The sequence below is a fragment of the Ooceraea biroi genome, chromosome 2 (genome assembly GCF_003672135.1).
Source record: "Ooceraea biroi isolate clonal line C1 chromosome 2, Obir_v5.4, whole genome shotgun sequence".
NCBI classification, from domain to species: domain Eukaryota; kingdom Metazoa; phylum Arthropoda; class Insecta; order Hymenoptera; family Formicidae; genus Ooceraea; species Ooceraea biroi.
Window position 1 is genome coordinate 6609906 of NC_039507.1, and position 19594 is coordinate 6629499.

Consider the following 19594-nt stretch of genomic DNA (forward strand, 5'->3'; position numbering starts at 1 on the left):
AAATTTTTTGTATCAACATGATAAACTATTATTGCTTCATCATTCTCTGTAAGACATCTAGTGTCCGATGAACGTACTATCTCGTTATACATGTAGAACATTCTGTCGAAGTCACGTAGTAACGCATGGTAATGCGCCTGATACGCACGATTATTATCAGTACGTTTCTAGTCGGCACAGTTTATAACTAATAAAACTACTAATACAATCGTTCTGTTCGACTCGTGACATTTTAATAACGGTGTTCCGCTAGTTACACGTACTTATTAGCCGTTCGCACGAGCACTCGCTATTTGTTATTCTCCATTTTTTCGCAGCTGGCATTTGTAATGTATCCGTCCACACTCCGATCCGGTTTCCGCTGCTTACTACAAGAGTTGGCCGTGACACGCAGATTGCACTTACATGCGCCGCGTCTCCAGAATCAGCCACGTCCATTGACGCAGTTTACAGACGATGAACTTATGCTGAAGGAGACTGTTGCTAAATTGGCCAAGGAAGAGATCGCTCCGCTTGTGCGAAAGATGGAGAAAAACGGAAGGATAGACGACGGGTTATTGCGGAAACTCTTTGAGAATGGCTTGATGGGGATCGAGGTCCCGGCAGAATACGGCGGAGCAGGGAGCAACTTCATGAGCACGATTCTAACGATTGAGCAGATCGCCAAGGTGGATCCGGCGGTGTGCGTACCCGTAGATATCCAAAACACTCTGCTAAACGCATTGATTCTCAAAGTCGGGTCTGAAAAGCAGAAGCGAGAGCATTTGCCCAGGTTGACCGCAAACTGTGTAGGCAGTTTCTGCCTGACGGAACCCGAGTCAGGATCGGACGCTTTCGCTTTGAGGACCGAGGCGAGGAAAGAAGGCGCCGAGTACGTGATTAACGGCACGAAAATGTGGATTTCAAATTCCGACGTCGCGGGGCTTTTCCTGGTTTTCGCCAACGCGGATCCCTCCGCCGGCTACCGTGGCATCACGACTTTTCTCGTAGACCGCGATACAGCCGGTTTGACGGTAGGCAAACCGGAGGACAAGATGGGTATCAAGGCATCGGGTACCTGCATGGTTCACTTCGAGAACGTTAGAATACCCGAAAACAATCTGCTGGGGAAATTTGGACATGGATATAAATACGCGGCTGGATTCCTGAATGAGGGTAGGATTGGTATCGCAGCGCAAATGATTGGCACGGCACAGGGGTGCTTAGACGCCACCGTACCGTACACGTTGCAGAGGAAACAATTCGGGCAGGATATCTTCTCCTTTCAAGCTCTGCAACATCAGATAGCGCAGATGGTGACGGAACTGGAGTGCGCCAGATTGCTCGTTTACAATGCAGCGAGACTGGTCGAAGCTAAAAAGGACGTTATAAAAGAAGCTGCCATGGCAAAGCTCGTCGCATCCGAGACCGCATGTCGCGTAACTGCGAAATGCATAGACGTCATGGGAGGCGTTGGTTTCACGACTGACTTTCCTCAGGAGAAGTACTTCAGAGACTCCAAAATCGGTACCATCTATGAGGGCACGAGCAATATACAGTTGTCGACGATTGCAAAGTGTATTCGCAAAGAATACTCCTAAAGACAGAAAAAATGATTATCATGATTACTGTGCTCATTGATTATATTGTTTTCCTAATTTTTAAAATCTAGTGTATGCATAACGTGTAAACGAAACTTTGACACATACACAGCCTACATAGCTTTAAATTGATAAATTTTTGATAAAAAAGATATTGTAATATACATTTCAATTAATTTAGTTAAGTTACATAAGTTAATATATACATATATATCGAAATAAGTAGTGTTAAGAATTACATCAGTGTACACAATTAAATAAAGCTAATGTCAGATGTTTTTAATATATATTAGCATCGAACGTTTATTTCAGATAATTAGAATTAATTATTGTTTTATTTAAGTAAATATTCAGCCAACCTTAAAATAGTTAGACTTAATAATTAGACCAATTTTATTACATCGTTAAATGACGAGTATTACGTTATATTTTGGATTCAGGATACGTCATATATTACGTTAATTCTTTTTTAGGAAATATTACGAGTTAACACATTATGTTGAAATAATTTCAGGACAATTTCAATTTTTATTAACTCGTTAAAAAGTTCTTTTCAATATTTATATAGAATTGTATAAAACAAGTAAAATAACCTGACTGTAATAGTCTATGCAGTTTCGAAAAGAACACGTTATTTCGGAATTCAAGATCGTAGTCTTTTTAAAAGTCGAAAAATTATTTTGATTTTCTTATTTCGTTAATGATCAGTATTCCTGGGAACAGTGAAACTAATAAGAAATACATTATTAAAATGAATTCTTGTGTTCTCTTCTCAGTTATAGAATATATCATGTAGCCGTACGATAAACTGCGTAATATTCCTTACACTTTACAAACAAGCATTTTGAGATTGACATTATTTGCTGGTGAGTTGACAATTGTAAATCTTACAGTGGAGAATTATTAAAAAATCCGATCGAGGAATTTATCGATTTGCATTATATGCCATTAAACTATGAAGCAACAAGGCCATTCGCCTCGTGCACTCTAGAAGCATGTCGTATCCCGAGACATCGCGAATTAATCTTCATATTTTCGACATACAGACCGATATCGATTGGAAATGATTGATCTAGAACTCGGCGCTGGTCCCTCGGAACTTTTTTTTAAAAGGCTAATATCGAAAATGTCTCGAGAAAAGTTTAGTTTTCGTGTTTTTCCGTGACCTATGCTATCAACGGGAGAAGACACAAGTGATAAAATGAGATCGTATACGAAAACCGGTGACTGTCAGGACAGCCGATGTGTCCCAGTACGGAAGCACATACATATAGCTACAGATTGATCCATTTCCCAAATTTCGAGTCACATCAGTTTCCGAAAAATAACCCCGCAAAGTGAGAATATGTTTACCGCTTCGTCATTTTCAGTGAAACCAACTAGTCGACATATTGGCGAGAGCTCTCTCCATGGTCCGTGGGATCATTACAATAACTCGGAGCACGACTTCGCAGCACGACTAGCTGTCTAGGAGTAATCTGATCGTTCTGCTCTTCGTGGGATATTAAGACACGGACAATTAATTTTGTACAAGACGTACAATTTGACTAAAGCGTGACATCAGGTGTTCCTGTATCGCCGTTTTACGGATATAAATAGAGGTGAGCATGTTTAGTGTGCGTTATATTAGGCGTGGAAATTAATTCGGTGCTTTTATCTTTAATCACACACGACCGTATCTCCGCTTTAAATTCAAATTATATTATATTTTTCGCCGTTTAGTGGGTTTCAAAGTGCTAATCTTGAGATTTTAAGTACGCTATATAGTTTGGCGCAGCTGACAACATAACCTCACGAAACAACTTAAACACCATGGCATCCGACAAACGGTATATCAAACACTGCAGTTTTGTTGCTTTCCAATTGAAAAAAGAACATTCCGGCGCGACAAACAAATTTAAAGACCAGGAACTTGAATTTCTTGTTTTGTTGAACAAAGTTAAGTTAGAACCAATGCGCTTTTGAGTCTTCGATATACTATTAAATCCTTTTTTTAGATTGCTCATTCTTGACATTCTTATGAAACGCAACAGTACTTTAAATATGAATTTCAGAAAAGCATCTGCAATAATTGTAAAATTTATTTGTTAAAGATGGAGGATAAGGTCAGCACTGGGAATGCAGGCGCTGCGGTTGCCGAGGGCAACCCTACTCCAGCTAAGAAGAGTAGCAAGAGTAAGGCCAAGACATCGCAGCAAAAGACATCGCGACCACCAACCTCTAAAATGGTAATAGCAGCCATAGAGAAGCTGAAGGATCGCAAGGGTTCATCTTTCCAAGCGATTAAGAAGTATATTGTGGCAACCTACAAGATCGACGCTGAGAAGGTTGCTCCATTCATTAAAAGATACTTGAAGACCGCCGTTTCATCGGGTGTTGTCGTTCAAACTAAAGGCAAAGGCGCCTCTGGATCTTTCAAGTTACCGACAGACACATCCAAACCTAAATCCAAGGCTAAGGTCGAGCGCGTTACTAAAGCAAAGCCTAGGAAAGCTAAATCAGTAGAGAAGAAAACTACAACAACGCGAAAGCCAGCTGCCACGAAAGCAACTACTGCTAGGAAAGCAACTACTAGGAAAGCTGCGGAGAAGCCAAAGCCTGCCCAAAAGAAAGCTGCTACCAAATCGGAAAAGAGCAAAGCAGCCGCAGAAACAAAAACTCTATCAAAGGCTAAGAAAGCCGTGAAAGCACCGGCAGCTAAGAAAGTTCGGGCACCCAAGCCGAAGAAAGCTGCCGCAACAAAGAGCGTAAAAGCCACAGCAAAGAAATAATTACGCTACAAAAGATCGATTTACAATCGTAATTTCCATTGCAATCATTGGCCCTTTTCAGGGCCCCATTCTTTTTGACAAGGAACAATTTTTATCACAATAAGCATCCTCTCGTCTTATGAAAAAGCTACATTTTAATATTATAAAATTATCTTTTAATTAATACATATATACATACGTGTGCGTGTATGTTGTTTCTAATCTACAACTATTTTTACACAACTTTTACTTTATTATTATAGTATTATATGTTTATACATATGCAAATAATATAAAGTAAAATTGATATAAAAATAATTGTATATTACGAACAACACATGTCAAATAGAGCGTAGCAAATTCTTAAGTATTTAGTATTTTTGTTTTCTCAGGTGCAGCTTTAATACTTAAGCTTTTTTTTGTTTCACCTTTATTCTGCTCTCCTGTGTCCTGTTAAATATGAAGAATCTTCAATATAATATTAATTTTAATGAGCATGTCGCTCAAAATGATCATCGACACGTATCTCATTGTTTGTAATACGATATTGAATATGTTTTCCAGGTGTTTTTGCAGGTTCAACTACATTGGAAGGTAAAGATACGTTAAATACATCAGCAGTGTAACTCATCCAGCTTGCCGAGGTACTTATAGCTTGAGATTCAGTATTGTAACTACCAAAAGATGGTAATATGTAAAATAATTAAAAATTTTTTATGTAAAGTATATAAGATTCAAGAGGTTGAATTATTCCATAAGTTTGTATCTCTTCGTTTGTATTTAGAGATATTTCTAGACTCTCATCAATATGTGTTTCAAATTCTGAAAATAGTAGTATATTATCTATACTAAATAGAGATAAAGAAAGAGTTAGCAAAAACATTCATGTTCCTCAGCAGCAGCTGATAATCTGCAATTTATTATTAATTAACCATTGAGCCACTAAATATTTTATTTTCATGTTCTATAGATGTCTGAGTTATTTAAATTGCACAAATATCAAGGCTTGATTTACTATAACCCAACAATTTCAATAAATAAAATAAATTGAATAGATCAGATTTACTCGGAAATATAGTTATTATTTTCTTATTTACAAAATTAATAAAACTTGTTAATTGCGCATACAAATTAACGTCGAGTTTTATAAAATCACTGATTACGACAGTAATCAGTGTCGCTATTTTTTAACTATTCTCGACACGAAAGAGCCAAGGCTTCTTTCCTTGCAACCTTTGAGACCAGCTTCTACGAGTCTCCTTCTCGTAGTTCTAGCAGAAATTGTTGATCCTGTGCCTTCTGTGAAGGCAGCAGCTAACTCAGAAGATGTTTTTTTCCGCTTTTTTAATGATTCACGAATTAATTTTCGATCTTTACGTTTCGTAGTTATTCTCTTTCTGCCTGTGCGTTTTCTATTCGAATGCGAATTGATCTCGACACGTTTGATATACATATTTTTTAAACATTTCAATACAATAAAAATTAACAATAGAATCATTTCCAAGAAATACTCGAAGAATGCGTTATAAAAGTGAGGGTGCCTAGTACTTTTGGCCAAGACTGTACTTACAAAGTCAGAATTATTTAATGTCACAAATAGAAAACAATGATATCACTAACATGAAAAGAATGTGAGATATAACATTAATGAATAACTTGTTCTTATTAAAGTTTTATCATATTAAAATTATGTTTATGTACATGTATTATTGTTAATATAAAAATAGCCATGACGTGTCCGCTCAGCTACGTGATTTTCCATCAATATCAGTGCTAATATATATATGTATATATAATTCCTTTGTTTTTAAATGGACGCCAACGTAGTATCGTACTGTCCGACGAAGAATTAATTGAAATATACAATTTATCACATCCTAAATATATGGATACGTCTTTTAAATTTGGTATTTGGAGTAAGATTGGAACAGATATGAAAGAAGATGGTAAATTATATATTAGTATATTGGTATAATTATATTAGTATTTATTGTAGATTTTGTCTATTTTATTTATTTTAGATATTACTTATCAAAATAAATATAACGGTATTATAAATGTTCATAATTTATTTATAACATATTTTACTTTTAAACTGTGCATTCTTCCCACGGCACAGATCTAACCTCTGAATTAAAATAATCTTTAATTAAATCTCGAAAAGCATCTTTTATTGCATTTCTATCCTGAATAGGTAGATTTTCAAGAGTTACTCTTTCTTGAGTTCCATCCCTATTGACACTTGTTACGTATTTGCATCGAATTTTCTGATAAAGTTGTGTAGAATACAAGTTGTCAATATAATTATTATATTATATTATAATATAATCTCTACTGGTTACATGGTCAATATAATACATTCTCTGGGTTGGCCTGAATTCGTTTTATTATATATTCTAATTCAATTAATTGTTCGTCATTCAGTTTGAGCCAAAAAATTCCTGTATGAATATAAGAACACACAGGGGTCTTTCTGTTAAGTAAATATTATATTAAACGTAATTTTATTGTAAAATTGAAAATGCAATGAACATAATATTCTATTTGCATCCAAATCCACTTGACCTCAAAAAAGTTATCTCCTTGGTTTGGAGCCTTGGAACGCGTCCGTAAAGAAACAAAAATATCGTTTGCAATAAACAATCCACGAATACCTACTGATCTGACATTGAACGATCCGAATACGGTACTACGCCGGACATGTACGAACACGTCCATTTACAAATAAATTATACATATTAGCACTGATACTGACGGAAAATCACAGAACTGAGCGGACACGTCATGGATATGCGTGAAGAGACCTTAAACATGAACTTTCTCAAATTATAACACTATTGTACTCTTATAATGCAATGTAAGACAAACGAATCGCTCATATTTGTCATACTCGATACGTAAATATCTTTTTTAAATCAGTAAATTACAAAGAATAACAAAATACTTTTATTGGATTGAAATAAATTATGTATTGTGTGTAACGATATAGATGATTTGACGCAAGATTCATATGGTGGCCCTAAAAAGGGCCGTTCTTTGATCGATGTTTGATCGGTGGAAAACAGATTAACCTCCAAATCCGTAAAGAGTTCTGCCTTGACGTTTCAGCGCGTAGACGACATCCATGGCTGTTACAGTCTTCCTTTTGGCATGCTCGGTGTACGTAACCGCATCACGAATAACATTTTCGAGGAAGACCTTTAACACGCCTCGTGTTTCTTCGTAGATCAAGCCAGAGATTCGCTTGACGCCACCACGTCTAGCCAATCGACGAATGGCTGGTTTGGTGATACCCTGGATATTATCACGCAGAACCTTCCTATGGCGCTTCGCACCTCCTTTTCCCAATCCCTTGCCTCCTTTACCTCGACCAGTCATCCTTGGATTATGGCTCGAACTTGTACGACGCTTCGGTAGAAAGTGGCTGCGCTGACCACCTGGCCCGTGTTTATATACGCAGAGCTCCAGATGTATCCCCACTACGGCATCAGTAACCAATGACTGACGCTACAGAGTTCCAAGTGTATCCCCACTACTGTATCAGTAACCAATAACGCTGCAGTAGAAATAAAGTAATGTAATGGTAGTAGTATTGTAAAGTTCTATGATAGAACTTGTTCTTTACTAAACAATTGTTTTATTAATGTTATTAAATTTAACCTTTTCTCTCTTTCACTATCTGCTTCTGTATATTGTATATATAATAAATTTTGTATAATATAAAAAGATAATATACAACAGGGTGTTTCCTCTAACTGTAGCAACTTCATTTTTTAGGTGTCCCCAAAGAAAAAAATCAAGAGGCATAAGATCTGGTGATCGAGCCGGCCAAGAAATTCTTCCACCACGTCCAATCCAGCGATCAGGAAATGATTCGTTGAGTATGTTCCGTGCAAATGAAGTTTATCGCGATATTCCGACAACACCTGAAGATATGCGAGAAAGAATTCAGCGTGCGTGCACCGCAATTACTCCGGAATCTCTCAAAAACGTAAAACAATCGTTTATTCATCGAATTCGAAAGTGTATCGAAGTAAACGGTGATCATTTCGAACATCTGTAAAAAAAGGTATATCTTTGTAGTTATACATACAATAAATAGAGTTTCTTTTCCTAAACGTGATTTTTGTGGCTCAAAGTCATTTGAAGGTCAACATATTCTGTATGGTTGAATTTGTTTTTTTACAAGCTACATCATTTCGTTAAGGAAAATATACCATCTCGTTTAAAAAAATGTTCATGACCTTGATATCTTGTGAAAGGTCACATTAAAAAAAATAATTTTTTTACCAGAGTACTAGTCTCTTTGAATCGAACAATTTTCGTCCTTTGACTTTTTTCATATCATCAAAGGAAGCAGAGATATTCTAAGTGCTACAGTTAGAGGAAACACCCTGTATATGCGTTAACGTCTTATTAATATTATTAGAGTGATATTTTTATTTGGTGACATTTAATTAATGTTATAGATTCTTATTATTCAAAGACTCAATAATTGCAATATTTAATACTTTATTGTGATTGCATTCATTAAATATAATGCATGTATAAAAAGCTTCTATCCAAAAAGAGTGTATATACAATCAATAAAAAGATTAACGTTCACAAATTTTGCAGGCATACAGATGACTCCAGGATGCTCTTAAAACCAGCTTATACGTTACCAGGACGTAAAGCCACAGATACACAACAACGCAACTCACTTTGCGTACCACGAAATGGAGTGCGCATGAGCGAAGACAGCTACCATACTAGTATCGTCATCTGAACTTTTCTCTCACTTACCCTTTTTATCACTCTTTCGCTCTTTTTTCAGCATATTTTATTATGCTTTTAGTGTACTTAGTGAAAAATAATTCTTTATCTGAATATACATTGTACAGTTATGCATACAATTTTTAAATTAATTGCATTGATACTGAAAAACTGAGATTTTATTCTGGATACATTGATAAGTATATGTACACTTTGAACTAAACAACGATTTACAGCATTATAGCGCACAATTGTTACCATTATAACATAAATAAATGTTTTTGATAGTAAGTCAGCTCCGAAATACTTTCTTTTATATCGCTCAAAGCTCTATGTTCTAATTGCTTCTTTGGTAAGGATTTATACACATCTGGTTTCCACCTCCTGAAACTCACAAAAGTTCACTAAGAAAGCTGTATTTTTTCTATCATGATTACTTAAACTATCTAGGACAAAGTATGCTATTATTATTATTATTAACTTTGTATTCATTGCTATTTGTTCATGAAAATAAAGGAATTAGTTATACTTGGCAAGTTCCTTGATTGAACTGACGTCAATGACTCTATAATGAAGATGTTCATTAACTTGTGGCATGTATTTCTGTAAAAATAAGCGATCCATGTACACTGTATTTCCAGCCAACGGGCATTTATGCGTGGGAGTGTATTTTTTTAAAAATTCATATACTTTCTCTCCAGCTTCGTGTATGCTTACTGTACTTGAACGTGAATCTTTGATCAATCCACTCTGAAATCATATATTAGTTATTATATTAGTATATTTCATAAATGCTAGGAAATATAAGAAAACCGTTATATTTGTGGACATAAGAGCTTACCTTTGCATGATGCTTCATACACCATTCATTCATCTGGGATAGAATCGTATCTGGCTGATGTACTACGATATTCAATTCGTCGCTGATAATATTTAATTTCTCGTCTGTTATAATACATGCAATTTCTAATACGTGATCTGACAGTGGATCAAGCCCAGTCATCTGTAAAAATGTATCGACTTACATTAATTCTTGATCGTTCCTTATAATCACTAAAAGATATTGTGCATTTGCAATTTTTCATACCTCCATATCAATCCAAGCAATATTGTTTTCGGACATCATTTCTTGTTAAATAATTTTTATTATAATTGTCTATAAAAGAATATATGCACTATTAGACAATAATGTAAATTGAGATTTGAGGACAGATAAATAGTACTAATATAATATCATTTAGTTTATATATTAATAATATTTATTATTATACAATATAATATATATTTGTCAGAAATTAGAGAATAAAAAGTCAAAAATTGATAATGTGAAAGAGATGGAAAAAATGATATTTCTATACACGCACTATACTGTAAGTATAAGTGGATATGGATTCACGGGAATAACCTCAAATTATTTCGAAGTATGTATGCAGATAGACATGTGCTCTTTCTTGAATATGGCATTTATAACATTGCACTTATAAATACAAAGAAATTGTAGGAGATAAATATGAATGATATAAAATTTTACCGCATACGATGTGTTACAAAATGAACGTTGATAATTTTTTGTTTTCAAAATGTTGTCACAACGACCATGATACTATTGATCTCACACAGAAATTGGATTTTAAAAGTTGGGTATATGAGCGAAGAATTAAAACTTATATAAATATACGTAAACAATTTTTATATAATATATATAATTATATATGTATCTCTTTTAATTTATATTTTTATAGATGTTTTAATAAATATTGTATATATTAAATGCTATAACATAATTCAATTTTTAACGTACTTGAGTTTTGCACTATATGTACACGTTCGTGATCCTTTTTTATTGATTAAAAATCAATCTAAATGCAAATGCAAACGTTACTATATACAAAGAAAATACTATACAGAGAATTGTACAAATAGCATTTGATAATATTGTGCATAATATAATGTTTTATCAACTTCTTGTTCGCCATAAATTGTAATACTTATGCATTTCGTAAGTCAAGAAATCTTTCATAATAAATCATTTTATGCCTTATTTATGCATTGTATAATATATAATATATGCGAATTTGTCTAATAATTTTAATAAAAGTAGATATTAATAAACTAATTTCGTGATAAAATGCTCGCATTTTTTAAAAATGTTGCATTAATTCAAAGAAAATCGTGAAAACTCATTCCTTGATTACAACAAATTAATTCTGCGATTAATTTATTGCGATAAGCGGCATCGAAATATATTGTATAGTTAAAGTTTCGTTCTGTATTTTCGTGTAGCTACTGCTGAAACATAAAACAGGGTAGAACCTGGTGAGTCCTTAACGATTATGGAATTCTGTTATGGGCACGAACGCACGCAAGCATGCATGCACGCAAGCGGGCACGCACGCACGCACGCACGCACGCACGTAGGCACGCACGCACGCACGCGGGAATTGTTAGCCCGTACAGTTGAACGTACGCACGCGAGCAACGCACGTAAGCATGCACGCATGCACATTCGACTTCGCCTTGATGTGAGCCTATCGTACCATGGTACGACTCTGCCTTTCGATCCAACGTTGTCCGTGTTGCTTTCTCATAAAATAACGATGATTTCATGGACGTACATTTCAAATGAACGTAATGTAGTAATAGCTTAAACCTATTTGTACGATGTGAAATGGTAACTAGAGAATTTTTCAGCTAATTTAAATTCGAATTTTCAAATTTGAAATTGCCTCTGGGGAAATGCTCGTAAAATGTCGAAGGAAAAATAAAACTTTTTGAAATTTTACTATCCCTTATTATTTATCTTTAGTATCCTTGCAGATGCAGATGTATTACTCCTTTTCATTATACATCTTATTTTGCTTTTAGCTTCTTTCTTATTCTAAAATCTAAATTTATAGTGACTTGTCGTTATGTAAATCTTATCTGTAGTTAAAAAAATCATAATGAATACATATATTATATAATATCGCCTTTTACATTCATAAATAAACTCAAATAATTCATATATAAAAATAAATAAATAAAAATATATTAATCCTCTCGACCTCGTATTAATTATACATTTATCTCACCTCAAATAAATATCAAATAAAAAAGCGCAGAGATGAAACGAACAAATAAACGTACTGGCACGTAAAACGAATTTAAAATAGAGACGAATCGTGCACGTTGTAGCGACATGTCGAAAGCAAATCGCGCGTAAATAAATAATACCCATCGAATGCTGTACGTACTCGAAAACGCATTTATTCGCGCGCTAACTAAGAGTTTGCCAAAGGACGAAGCAGTTTTTACGAGTCGCGTTCGAATTCCGCGCGCGAAGGCGCGCCGCCATGACGCTCGTCGTGGTGCTCTCCGGAGTCGGACGATGTTCGTGCGTGCCTGGCACGGCTGCTGCTGTCCCACTGTCGCGCTCGCTGTCACCGTCGTCGCGTGAGGAGAGGGCTCGCGTACGCGTACCGTCACGGTGCGAAGCAGCGTCCTACGTCCACTACGAGCGTGCCGTCCGACCTCGCGAGCATGTCAAGTCAAATATGCCTAAAGTGGAACAGTTTTCTCAGCAATATCGCGACCAGTTTCGAGAGTCTGTGGGAGGAAGAGGGCCTGGTGGACGTGACTCTCGCCAGCGACGGACAGTGTCTCACGGCACACAAGGTGATACTCTCGGCCAGCAGCCCCTTCTTCAAGAAGGTCTTCCAGGTGAGGTTCTCCGCGGCGGTTCTCGCTCGTCGTGGCGCGATGTTTCGTTTTCTCCTTCGAGAAGACGCGTCATCGTTCGCTGGTAATCCTCGAGACCTCGCTTGAGGCCTGCGTCGCGCGATCCTCGGCACGCGGCGTGTTGTCATGCCCCCACGAGACGACGCAACGACGCGCTTGACAGCTGTCGTGGTTGACGGGACGCTTTGACGTCGAGGTTAGAGAGGCTTACCGCGTAATCGTTTCTCGAGTAGATTGGGAAGAGATAGGGACGATCGTTTAAGCACTGTGCGGTCGATCGATGATTGGTTCTCCAAGTTTCTTTCGGGACGATTTCTGTGATTTTTGTTTGGCGGAAGTATATTCATTTTTTCCTGAATGGTGATTGTTACGTAGAGAAATGTTAGAAATTTTGTGGAATCCTTGTGTTGATACTTGCAGCTGTGTGCAACCCTGGCAACAATATATGTGGCTTATAAAATTTGACAAGATTAACTACCTTGGTTGGTTCTTATTTGGATGAATTAATAATAGGTCAAATGCTGTGGATGTGTAGAATTATTTCTACAGAATGACATTTTAGTGATTTGTTCTTTCATTCTTTTAGACAAACCCGTGTCAACATCCGGTTGTAATACTACAGGATGTACACTTTAGCGAATTGGAGGCACTACTTATATTTATATATAAAGGAGAAGTGAATATCGAGCAAAAGAACTTACCTGCGCTTTTGAAAGCAGCGGAAACATTGCAAATTCGTGGTCTGTCTGGCGGAGATATTTTTGCAAAGGAGTCCTACAAACGACTAGCTGAATTAGAACAGGCCGTGGCTGACGATGTACCGTTGATTAAAGAGGAGATACCTAAAAAGAAACAGAAAGTTAGCAAGCAACAAAATAATTCCATTCTGGAGAAGGCGCTGACGCCTAGAATATCGCAGTCGGAAAACACAAATGAATCTGCAGCCAGCGATCAAAGCGGGAAGGATGGGGAGTATATGTTACCTGAAACGTTACCCAATCCAGTATACCATCGTCTGGAGATGAAAGTTAGTTTAGAAACTAGAAAATCATGGTGACAATAACTAAATCATTGTGTGCATCGCACATCATGGCGTGTATGAAATAATAGCACTCAATCTAATGCATTTCAGATAGAACCATTAGAAGTGGCGGTAGAAGATCTCCAAAAACAATCTCCGTTAGATAAGGATCCAGTGGAAAGGCTAGACACGGGGCAAACAGATGGAAATCAAGGTGAGTAGATCGATCAAGTTCTCTTCTATCTAAACTTGTACAATTTAGTGTCCGTTAGTTTGCAAATGTATGAATGGACGGCTGTTATATCACACTTTATGTTTTTATATGAGAGAAACGTGTATTATACTAATTGCAACATTGAATCTTCTCTGCACTCTTGTTGTTGCGTTTTTTTTTAATCACTGGTATCTCCGAGTTAATTAATTGCGGAGTATGTATGTATTAGTTACACTTTTCTAAAGGTACTTGTGAAGGCAACTCCTTGATGTGAAAATCCAATTAAGAGTATTATTTGCTGTTGTAGCAGATCATTTTTAATTTTTCATTTTTAACATTAAAAATTTCGTGAATTATGCAGTTTATTTTACGCAAAGCTTTTGCTGAAAAGATACGTTTATCGAGTTTATCAGAATTTCGTTGAATTTAAATAATTGGAGTTTAATAAAATAAGAGAAAACGCATGACTAGTTTTCGATCGTTTGCTGAATATTTGTAAATAATTGATACATCTATCGCGTATGGATAAACGAACATCGCACTAAGCTTCAACAAGGATTTGAGGGGGACACTACTAATCAATGTGCAGAATCTTGTTGAAGCAATTAGTTCTAGCACACTTTTCGCTTCTTCGGAATTGGAATACAAGTTATTTATCACATTTATCACGAGTTATTCACGTATACTGCTCTTACTGTTTTCATTATCACGTACACAAATGCTGCATATAATTGCGTACGCCTGTCCGCTATCTTTGCGTGCATTCGGCGGCTACTGTGGTATCAAAGCTTTTTCTTTGGTACCGCAGATTGCTTTTTTGAATCTTCTGTTCGCTTTCGTCGCACATTCTGTTCTGCTCGTTTTGGCGCGCCACATTTCCTTTATTTACTGTGCTACCGGAGGTACCGTGTGAGAGATAGAGGCGAAGATTGCGTGCACGAGTAAAGAGAATCTTATTGAAAAGACAATGAGAGCGACGTAATTACGTACAAATGGTAAATGTCGTTATGGCTCGATTATTAAATTACAACAAAAACATATTTCGTATTATACGATATTATCGATGTGGAAATTGTTTGTCGCTATTCCAAGGCGCGATTCGATTGATTCGCGATGAAGTACTTGCGCAAAACTGGCAATAATCTTTGCAATTTTCATTTCCGCCATATTTCCGGGGAAAAAAATTTCTGAGAATGAAGTCGACTTGAGCGTAATTCGGGGAGTCGACGAGAAAAAAATGAAGTCGGCTGCGGCGTCATGCCTGGATCGGCGATGCATAAGCGTACGTGCGTGCGTGCGTGAGATAGAAGATGCGTGATCGGTCCTTCATTATAGCCTTTAAAACGTACACTCGCTCGCATTTTCTTTATTGTGCGCGTAATTCACGTGGGGCAGCCCGTGTCTAAAGCGCGCTGTGCTGATGTGTGTGTTCAGGGTCTGGGAACAGCCCTGCCGAAGACATTTCCGGTTTATCTGGCTTGTCCGGGCTAAGTGGATTCTCGGACGTCAAACCGCTGCTTTACTCGTATCAGCAACTACCGTATGCCGATCTCCTGCCGAGTCCGGACATAATCTCGACCTGGGCGTCGTCCCGGCCGATGGATCATCTCGCCTGCGACCTCATGAAGATTCTTTTCACGCCGGAAGAGAGGATCCTCTGCAACGTCAACGGCAAGATGGGCAAGCAGCAGTTTGACAGCAACAAGATACATCTAATCCGGGAAGTCCTGTTGCACTTCAGTGGCATCGCGCCCAACAGCATCGAATGGGAGGAGGTGTGGAAAAATTGCGTAACCAAAATCGACACTAGCAATAGGGGCTTGAAAAGGTATCTGTTTCAGAGACGCTCGGTCTACACTCAATGACTAGGGCGTTTCAGGTCAGGGGTAAAACGGAAACGTTTCCACTGGCTGGAATAGGATCGTTCTTGTAAACCCGTCGCCCTGTTTGTTCTCACACGTCCGCGTCACGGGGCACGTCCCTCGTTTGTTCCTCTTCGGTATGAGCTTTCGCGCTTTATACTTAGGACGTTGTAAAAAACTTGGTGTAAGTAGGTAGTAAGATTCGCGCGCGCGCGGGCGTTAGCTGTTACGGGGGAAGAAGAGACGGACGGTTGGCCGGCGTAACGTGACGTCACGGGACGAGGAAACGTCAAGTTTTTAACGTGCAATATAGGATCGGGGCGAGCGCGATCCGCTTCGATCCGCGGTGACGAGCCTAGGTTGTAGATTTCAGGGGTGACAGGGTGATGATTGTAGGAAGAGCATCGTAGACGCGATCGAGACTTCATTTATACGCTTCAGCGTTCGGCCGCTTGCGGATGGCGAACGACCGAATAATTCTGAGCCTTCCTCGTGTAGTTTCGTTTGAATTTCCACACTTTATCGTTAGGAGACCTCTTCCCCTGAGACACTCCGTACGATCTCTCCTCATGTTTTTGCACGCCGCGTGCGTTTAAGAAATCTCCCAGCTTCTCACGACGCGCTCAACGAGCGAGGTCAATCGTCCAGCTGCCTATGTACCTTTGTTTTTCGTATGGCGCACCTTGAACAACGTAACATTCCTCCTTATCGTTTATTTACGGTATATTCATGCGAGAACACACGTTGTCGGTGAAACGGCATGAGATATTATTAAGTCGGCGTATCGGGGAGACACGCGAGTCTCCTTCTCTCTCTCTCTCTCTCGCACTTGAATATACGTATCACACGTACCCACTCACACTTCGGCACACGAACAGGATGCGTGCGTGTATATATGCATTCTCTGTTGTGCGTGCGTGCGTGCGTGCGTGCACGATATATGCACGAGCATGCACACACGAACGCGTACACGTACACGTACTCACTTAGAGGTATATGTATGGTATGTACGTACATATATGTACACGGGAATGACACCACGTGTCGGTCGTGTCGGTCACGCACGTGCGTGAACGTGCGTGCACGACCGCGGCGACTCTACGTACACTTAAAGAAAGAGAAACCGTAGTTCTTACGACAGAAATAGTGATTTATGACATGCTTGTAGAGTATTTAAGTCGCAGAGCGGAAGGGTCGCTCAGAATGCGCCACAAACTATTAGGATATGTACTGCGTATCGACGTACGCGCGATTCCCTTTTCCGTGCGTACCCTTTTCCCGGGACTCGCGCGTGAGGGCGTTCGTTTGATCTCCGTTTACTTGTAAAGTCAAGATCGTTTTCATTTCAATCATTTCGATCGCGCGATAGCAGCAGATGGATCATTGGAACATACCAGCAGCTTTGAACCGATCATTGTTTAAATTGATATTATTGTAGGCAAGACATACGACTGGTCGCAAATAAACCTATTTTACATTTTTAATTGTCTCCTTATTTTCGATCTACCTACCATCTACATACCTTTGCTCATCGCATACTGCGTATCTATGCGAGCATTCTCTGATACTCGTAAGAGCCATTATTTTTACAGACTGTATAATTCGTGAAATTCTATTTCTTTAATTTTATATTACGTAAGTAGGAAAAATATAAATTCTCATGTAAAGCAATGGCTATTATCATATCAATCAAGTTATACCATTACATGATTACGACATCAATCAATATATTTGACTCTCACGTATTAAATTTCCATAAAAAGAATTAATCAAATGGTAGAAAACTGAAATTCGTTGCAGGCTCATCAAAGTCCAGTTCGACGGCCGAAACTTGCCACTCTTTTTCGCAACTGCAAACTCAGAGAGATCCGCTCGCAGTTGGACAGAGTTCATCATGGAATGTCACAAAAATCTTGGAGGACCCGTCGTCCGATTCACCGAATCACTCTCGCGCCGAACAAACGTCGGATCAAGTGGAGTCTGCGAATTCGCTCGTAAAGCACAGCCATGAAGTCTCGCAACCCAGTTTTCCCACATTCACCGACTCCTGCGGTACAGATTTATCGGAAGAAACTATGAAAGGTGGACCGTCGTACCTACCGTTTCCCTGTCCGTTTTGCGACAGAGCGTACACGAGCTGGGGCTTCCGCAGAAGACACATAAAAGCCGTTCACACCATTTCTCCATCCCTTAATTGCAAATGGTGTTTACAAGTGAGTTTCTGATCGGCTCTTTGATAAAATAAAGATCTGATTAAATCGCTGGTGTTGGTTTGTGTGCCACGACGAATAATATCTTGTATTCATTATCCCGCCAGGTTCTCCCGACGCACGCAGCTTGGAAACGGCATGTGATATTAGCGCACAATCTGTCTGCCAATGACGCGCACAATGGCCTTTTAATTCTGGAAGAGGCACAAATGGTTCTGCAAATAATGCGCCCTACCAAATTGGATATGTTGGTTAATATCATTAAACAATGCGCCAAACAGAACAAAGATAACGACAAAGATACTCAATCGGATAAAGATTAAGCAGTTGTGATAGTTTTGATGAAGCGTGCGAGTATCACGCTTATACAGTTTCGTACATGCATGTATCGAAGACTTGTCACTTTGAAAATTCGTATTATTGATTACATCGTGCCGATGAAATTATTCGTGAAAACTATCGAGAACATAGTTCATCGTAATATAAAACTTAACTATTTCAAGTAAATGTGAATTTATTGTTTTGCATCCTGAAATTGATTCATAAATTTAAAACGTACTTTTATGGACTTAATACATATTTTAACTTGTTAACATATTTTATTTTATTCACATAGTTACGTGGATGTTTATTATATTATTTATTGCCCTTTTGTATCAAGCTAGCTTTAGCAATTTACGTCAAAAATGATTTGAGTATTATAATTTAATACAAGAGTATACGTATGCGTGTGTATGTATGAACTACTGTGATGTAGGCATATATTACTAAGCATTTCCGAGTGTAAACCAAGTCCTTTCTTGGCGAAAGCTGAAATAAACTTTATATATACAGGGTGTTTCCTAAGTAAGTAGACAAACTTAAGGAGGATATTCCTTGGCTTATTTTAAGAAGAAAAGGTCATATAAACATATGTCCTAAACTGCTTTGTTTTCCAAAAAAAGTACAGCACTGCAGTATCATGGCTGCAGGTGGACATTTTCAGCAGTTACTGTAATGTTATTATTTTTCTTTTTAGTTACTATTTTCTTTTTCGTTATAATTTTTCTTTTTGGTTACTATTGTTTTTCATTTGTTTCATTTGCAATAACACAAACTGTTCTATAATAAACGAAAAGTGAACGAAAACAGTGATGTACTTTTTTTTGGAAAACAAAGCAGTTTAGGACATATGTTTATATGACCTTTTCTTCTTAAAATAAGCCAAGGAATATCCTCCTTAAGCTTGTCTACTTACTTAGGAAACACCCTGTATATACTAAGCATTTCCGAAAAATGTCTTGAATCGTTGCGTGAATGATAGTAGTTTTATATTTATATGGTCGTTATATTTTGTACACTTAGGAAAAGTTGTTGCGCATGGCCAGTATACATTGCGAAATAATTTTTATCATTTTACGAATTCAAATTTTATGATATAACAATTGTATGGAACGCGATATCATTCTTCTGACATAATATTACGTATGTACTTTGCAGTATTTT

The 19594-nt window shown here is 37.7% G+C and overlaps 5 protein-coding genes and 1 long non-coding RNA gene across 9 annotated transcripts; 4 read left to right on the top strand and 2 right to left on the bottom strand.

The window, feature by feature from the left end:
- The first annotated feature begins 72 nt into the window (after window positions 1-72).
- LOC105285330 (short/branched chain specific acyl-CoA dehydrogenase, mitochondrial) lies at window positions 73-1867 on the top strand. The gene is made up of 2 exons (XM_011349471.2): window positions 73-159; window positions 318-1867. The coding sequence occupies exon 2, from the start codon at window positions 330-332 to the stop codon at window positions 1578-1580; it is 1251 nt and encodes a 416-aa protein (XP_011347773.1). The 5' UTR covers window positions 73-159; window positions 318-329; the 3' UTR covers window positions 1581-1867.
- A 1150-nt stretch (window positions 1868-3017) lies between these two features.
- On the top strand, window positions 3018-6061 carry LOC105285328 (histone H1B). Its single transcript, XM_011349469.3, has 2 exons — window positions 3018-3181; window positions 3674-6061. Exon 2 carries the CDS (start codon window positions 3674-3676, stop codon window positions 4349-4351), a length of 678 nt encoding a protein of 225 aa, XP_011347771.1. The 5' UTR covers window positions 3018-3181; the 3' UTR covers window positions 4352-6061.
- Window positions 6062-6347: 286 nt separating this feature from the next.
- On the bottom strand, window positions 6348-8030 carry LOC113561457 (histone H4). The gene has a single exon (XM_026967785.1). The coding sequence runs from the start codon at window positions 7706-7708 to the stop codon at window positions 7397-7399; it is 312 nt and encodes a 103-aa protein (XP_026823586.1). The 5' UTR covers window positions 7709-8030; the 3' UTR covers window positions 6348-7396.
- A 315-nt stretch (window positions 8031-8345) lies between these two features.
- Window positions 8346-9380, top strand: LOC113563644. The gene is made up of 2 exons (XR_003407565.1): window positions 8346-8399; window positions 8948-9380. It is a non-coding gene; the product is annotated as an uncharacterized LOC113563644 (long non-coding RNA).
- On the bottom strand, window positions 9249-10726 carry LOC105285326 (probable oligoribonuclease). 3 transcript variants are annotated; one of them, XM_026975541.1, is made up of 6 exons: window positions 10617-10726; window positions 10173-10241; window positions 9927-10088; window positions 9776-9835; window positions 9615-9688; window positions 9249-9469 (listed from the first exon to the last, which is right to left on the bottom strand). In XM_026975541.1, exons 2-6 carry the CDS (start codon window positions 10209-10211, stop codon window positions 9346-9348), a joined length of 459 nt encoding a protein of 152 aa, XP_026831342.1. In that variant the 5' UTR covers window positions 10212-10241; window positions 10617-10726; the 3' UTR covers window positions 9249-9345. The 3 variants fall into 3 exon arrangements, with proteins under 3 accessions (XP_026831342.1, XP_026831340.1, XP_026831341.1); XM_026975539.1 differs by having other exon boundaries at window positions 9615-9835; window positions 10617-10725; XM_026975540.1 differs by lacking the exon at window positions 10617-10726 and adding an exon at window positions 10491-10610 and having other exon boundaries at window positions 9615-9835.
- A 1701-nt stretch (window positions 10727-12427) lies between these two features.
- On the top strand, window positions 12428-18983 carry LOC105285320 (transcription factor GAGA). 2 transcript variants are annotated; one of them, XM_011349461.3, is made up of 6 exons: window positions 12429-12784; window positions 13389-13829; window positions 13935-14037; window positions 15472-15867; window positions 17685-18112; window positions 18217-18981. In XM_011349461.3, exons 1-6 carry the CDS (start codon window positions 12605-12607, stop codon window positions 18430-18432), a joined length of 1764 nt encoding a protein of 587 aa, XP_011347763.2. In that variant the 5' UTR covers window positions 12429-12604; the 3' UTR covers window positions 18433-18981. The 2 variants fall into 2 exon arrangements, with proteins under 2 accessions (XP_011347762.1, XP_011347763.2); XM_011349460.3 differs by lacking the exon at window positions 15472-15867 and having other exon boundaries at window positions 12428-12784; window positions 17700-18112; window positions 18217-18983.
- Window positions 18984-19594: the final 611 nt, after the last annotated feature.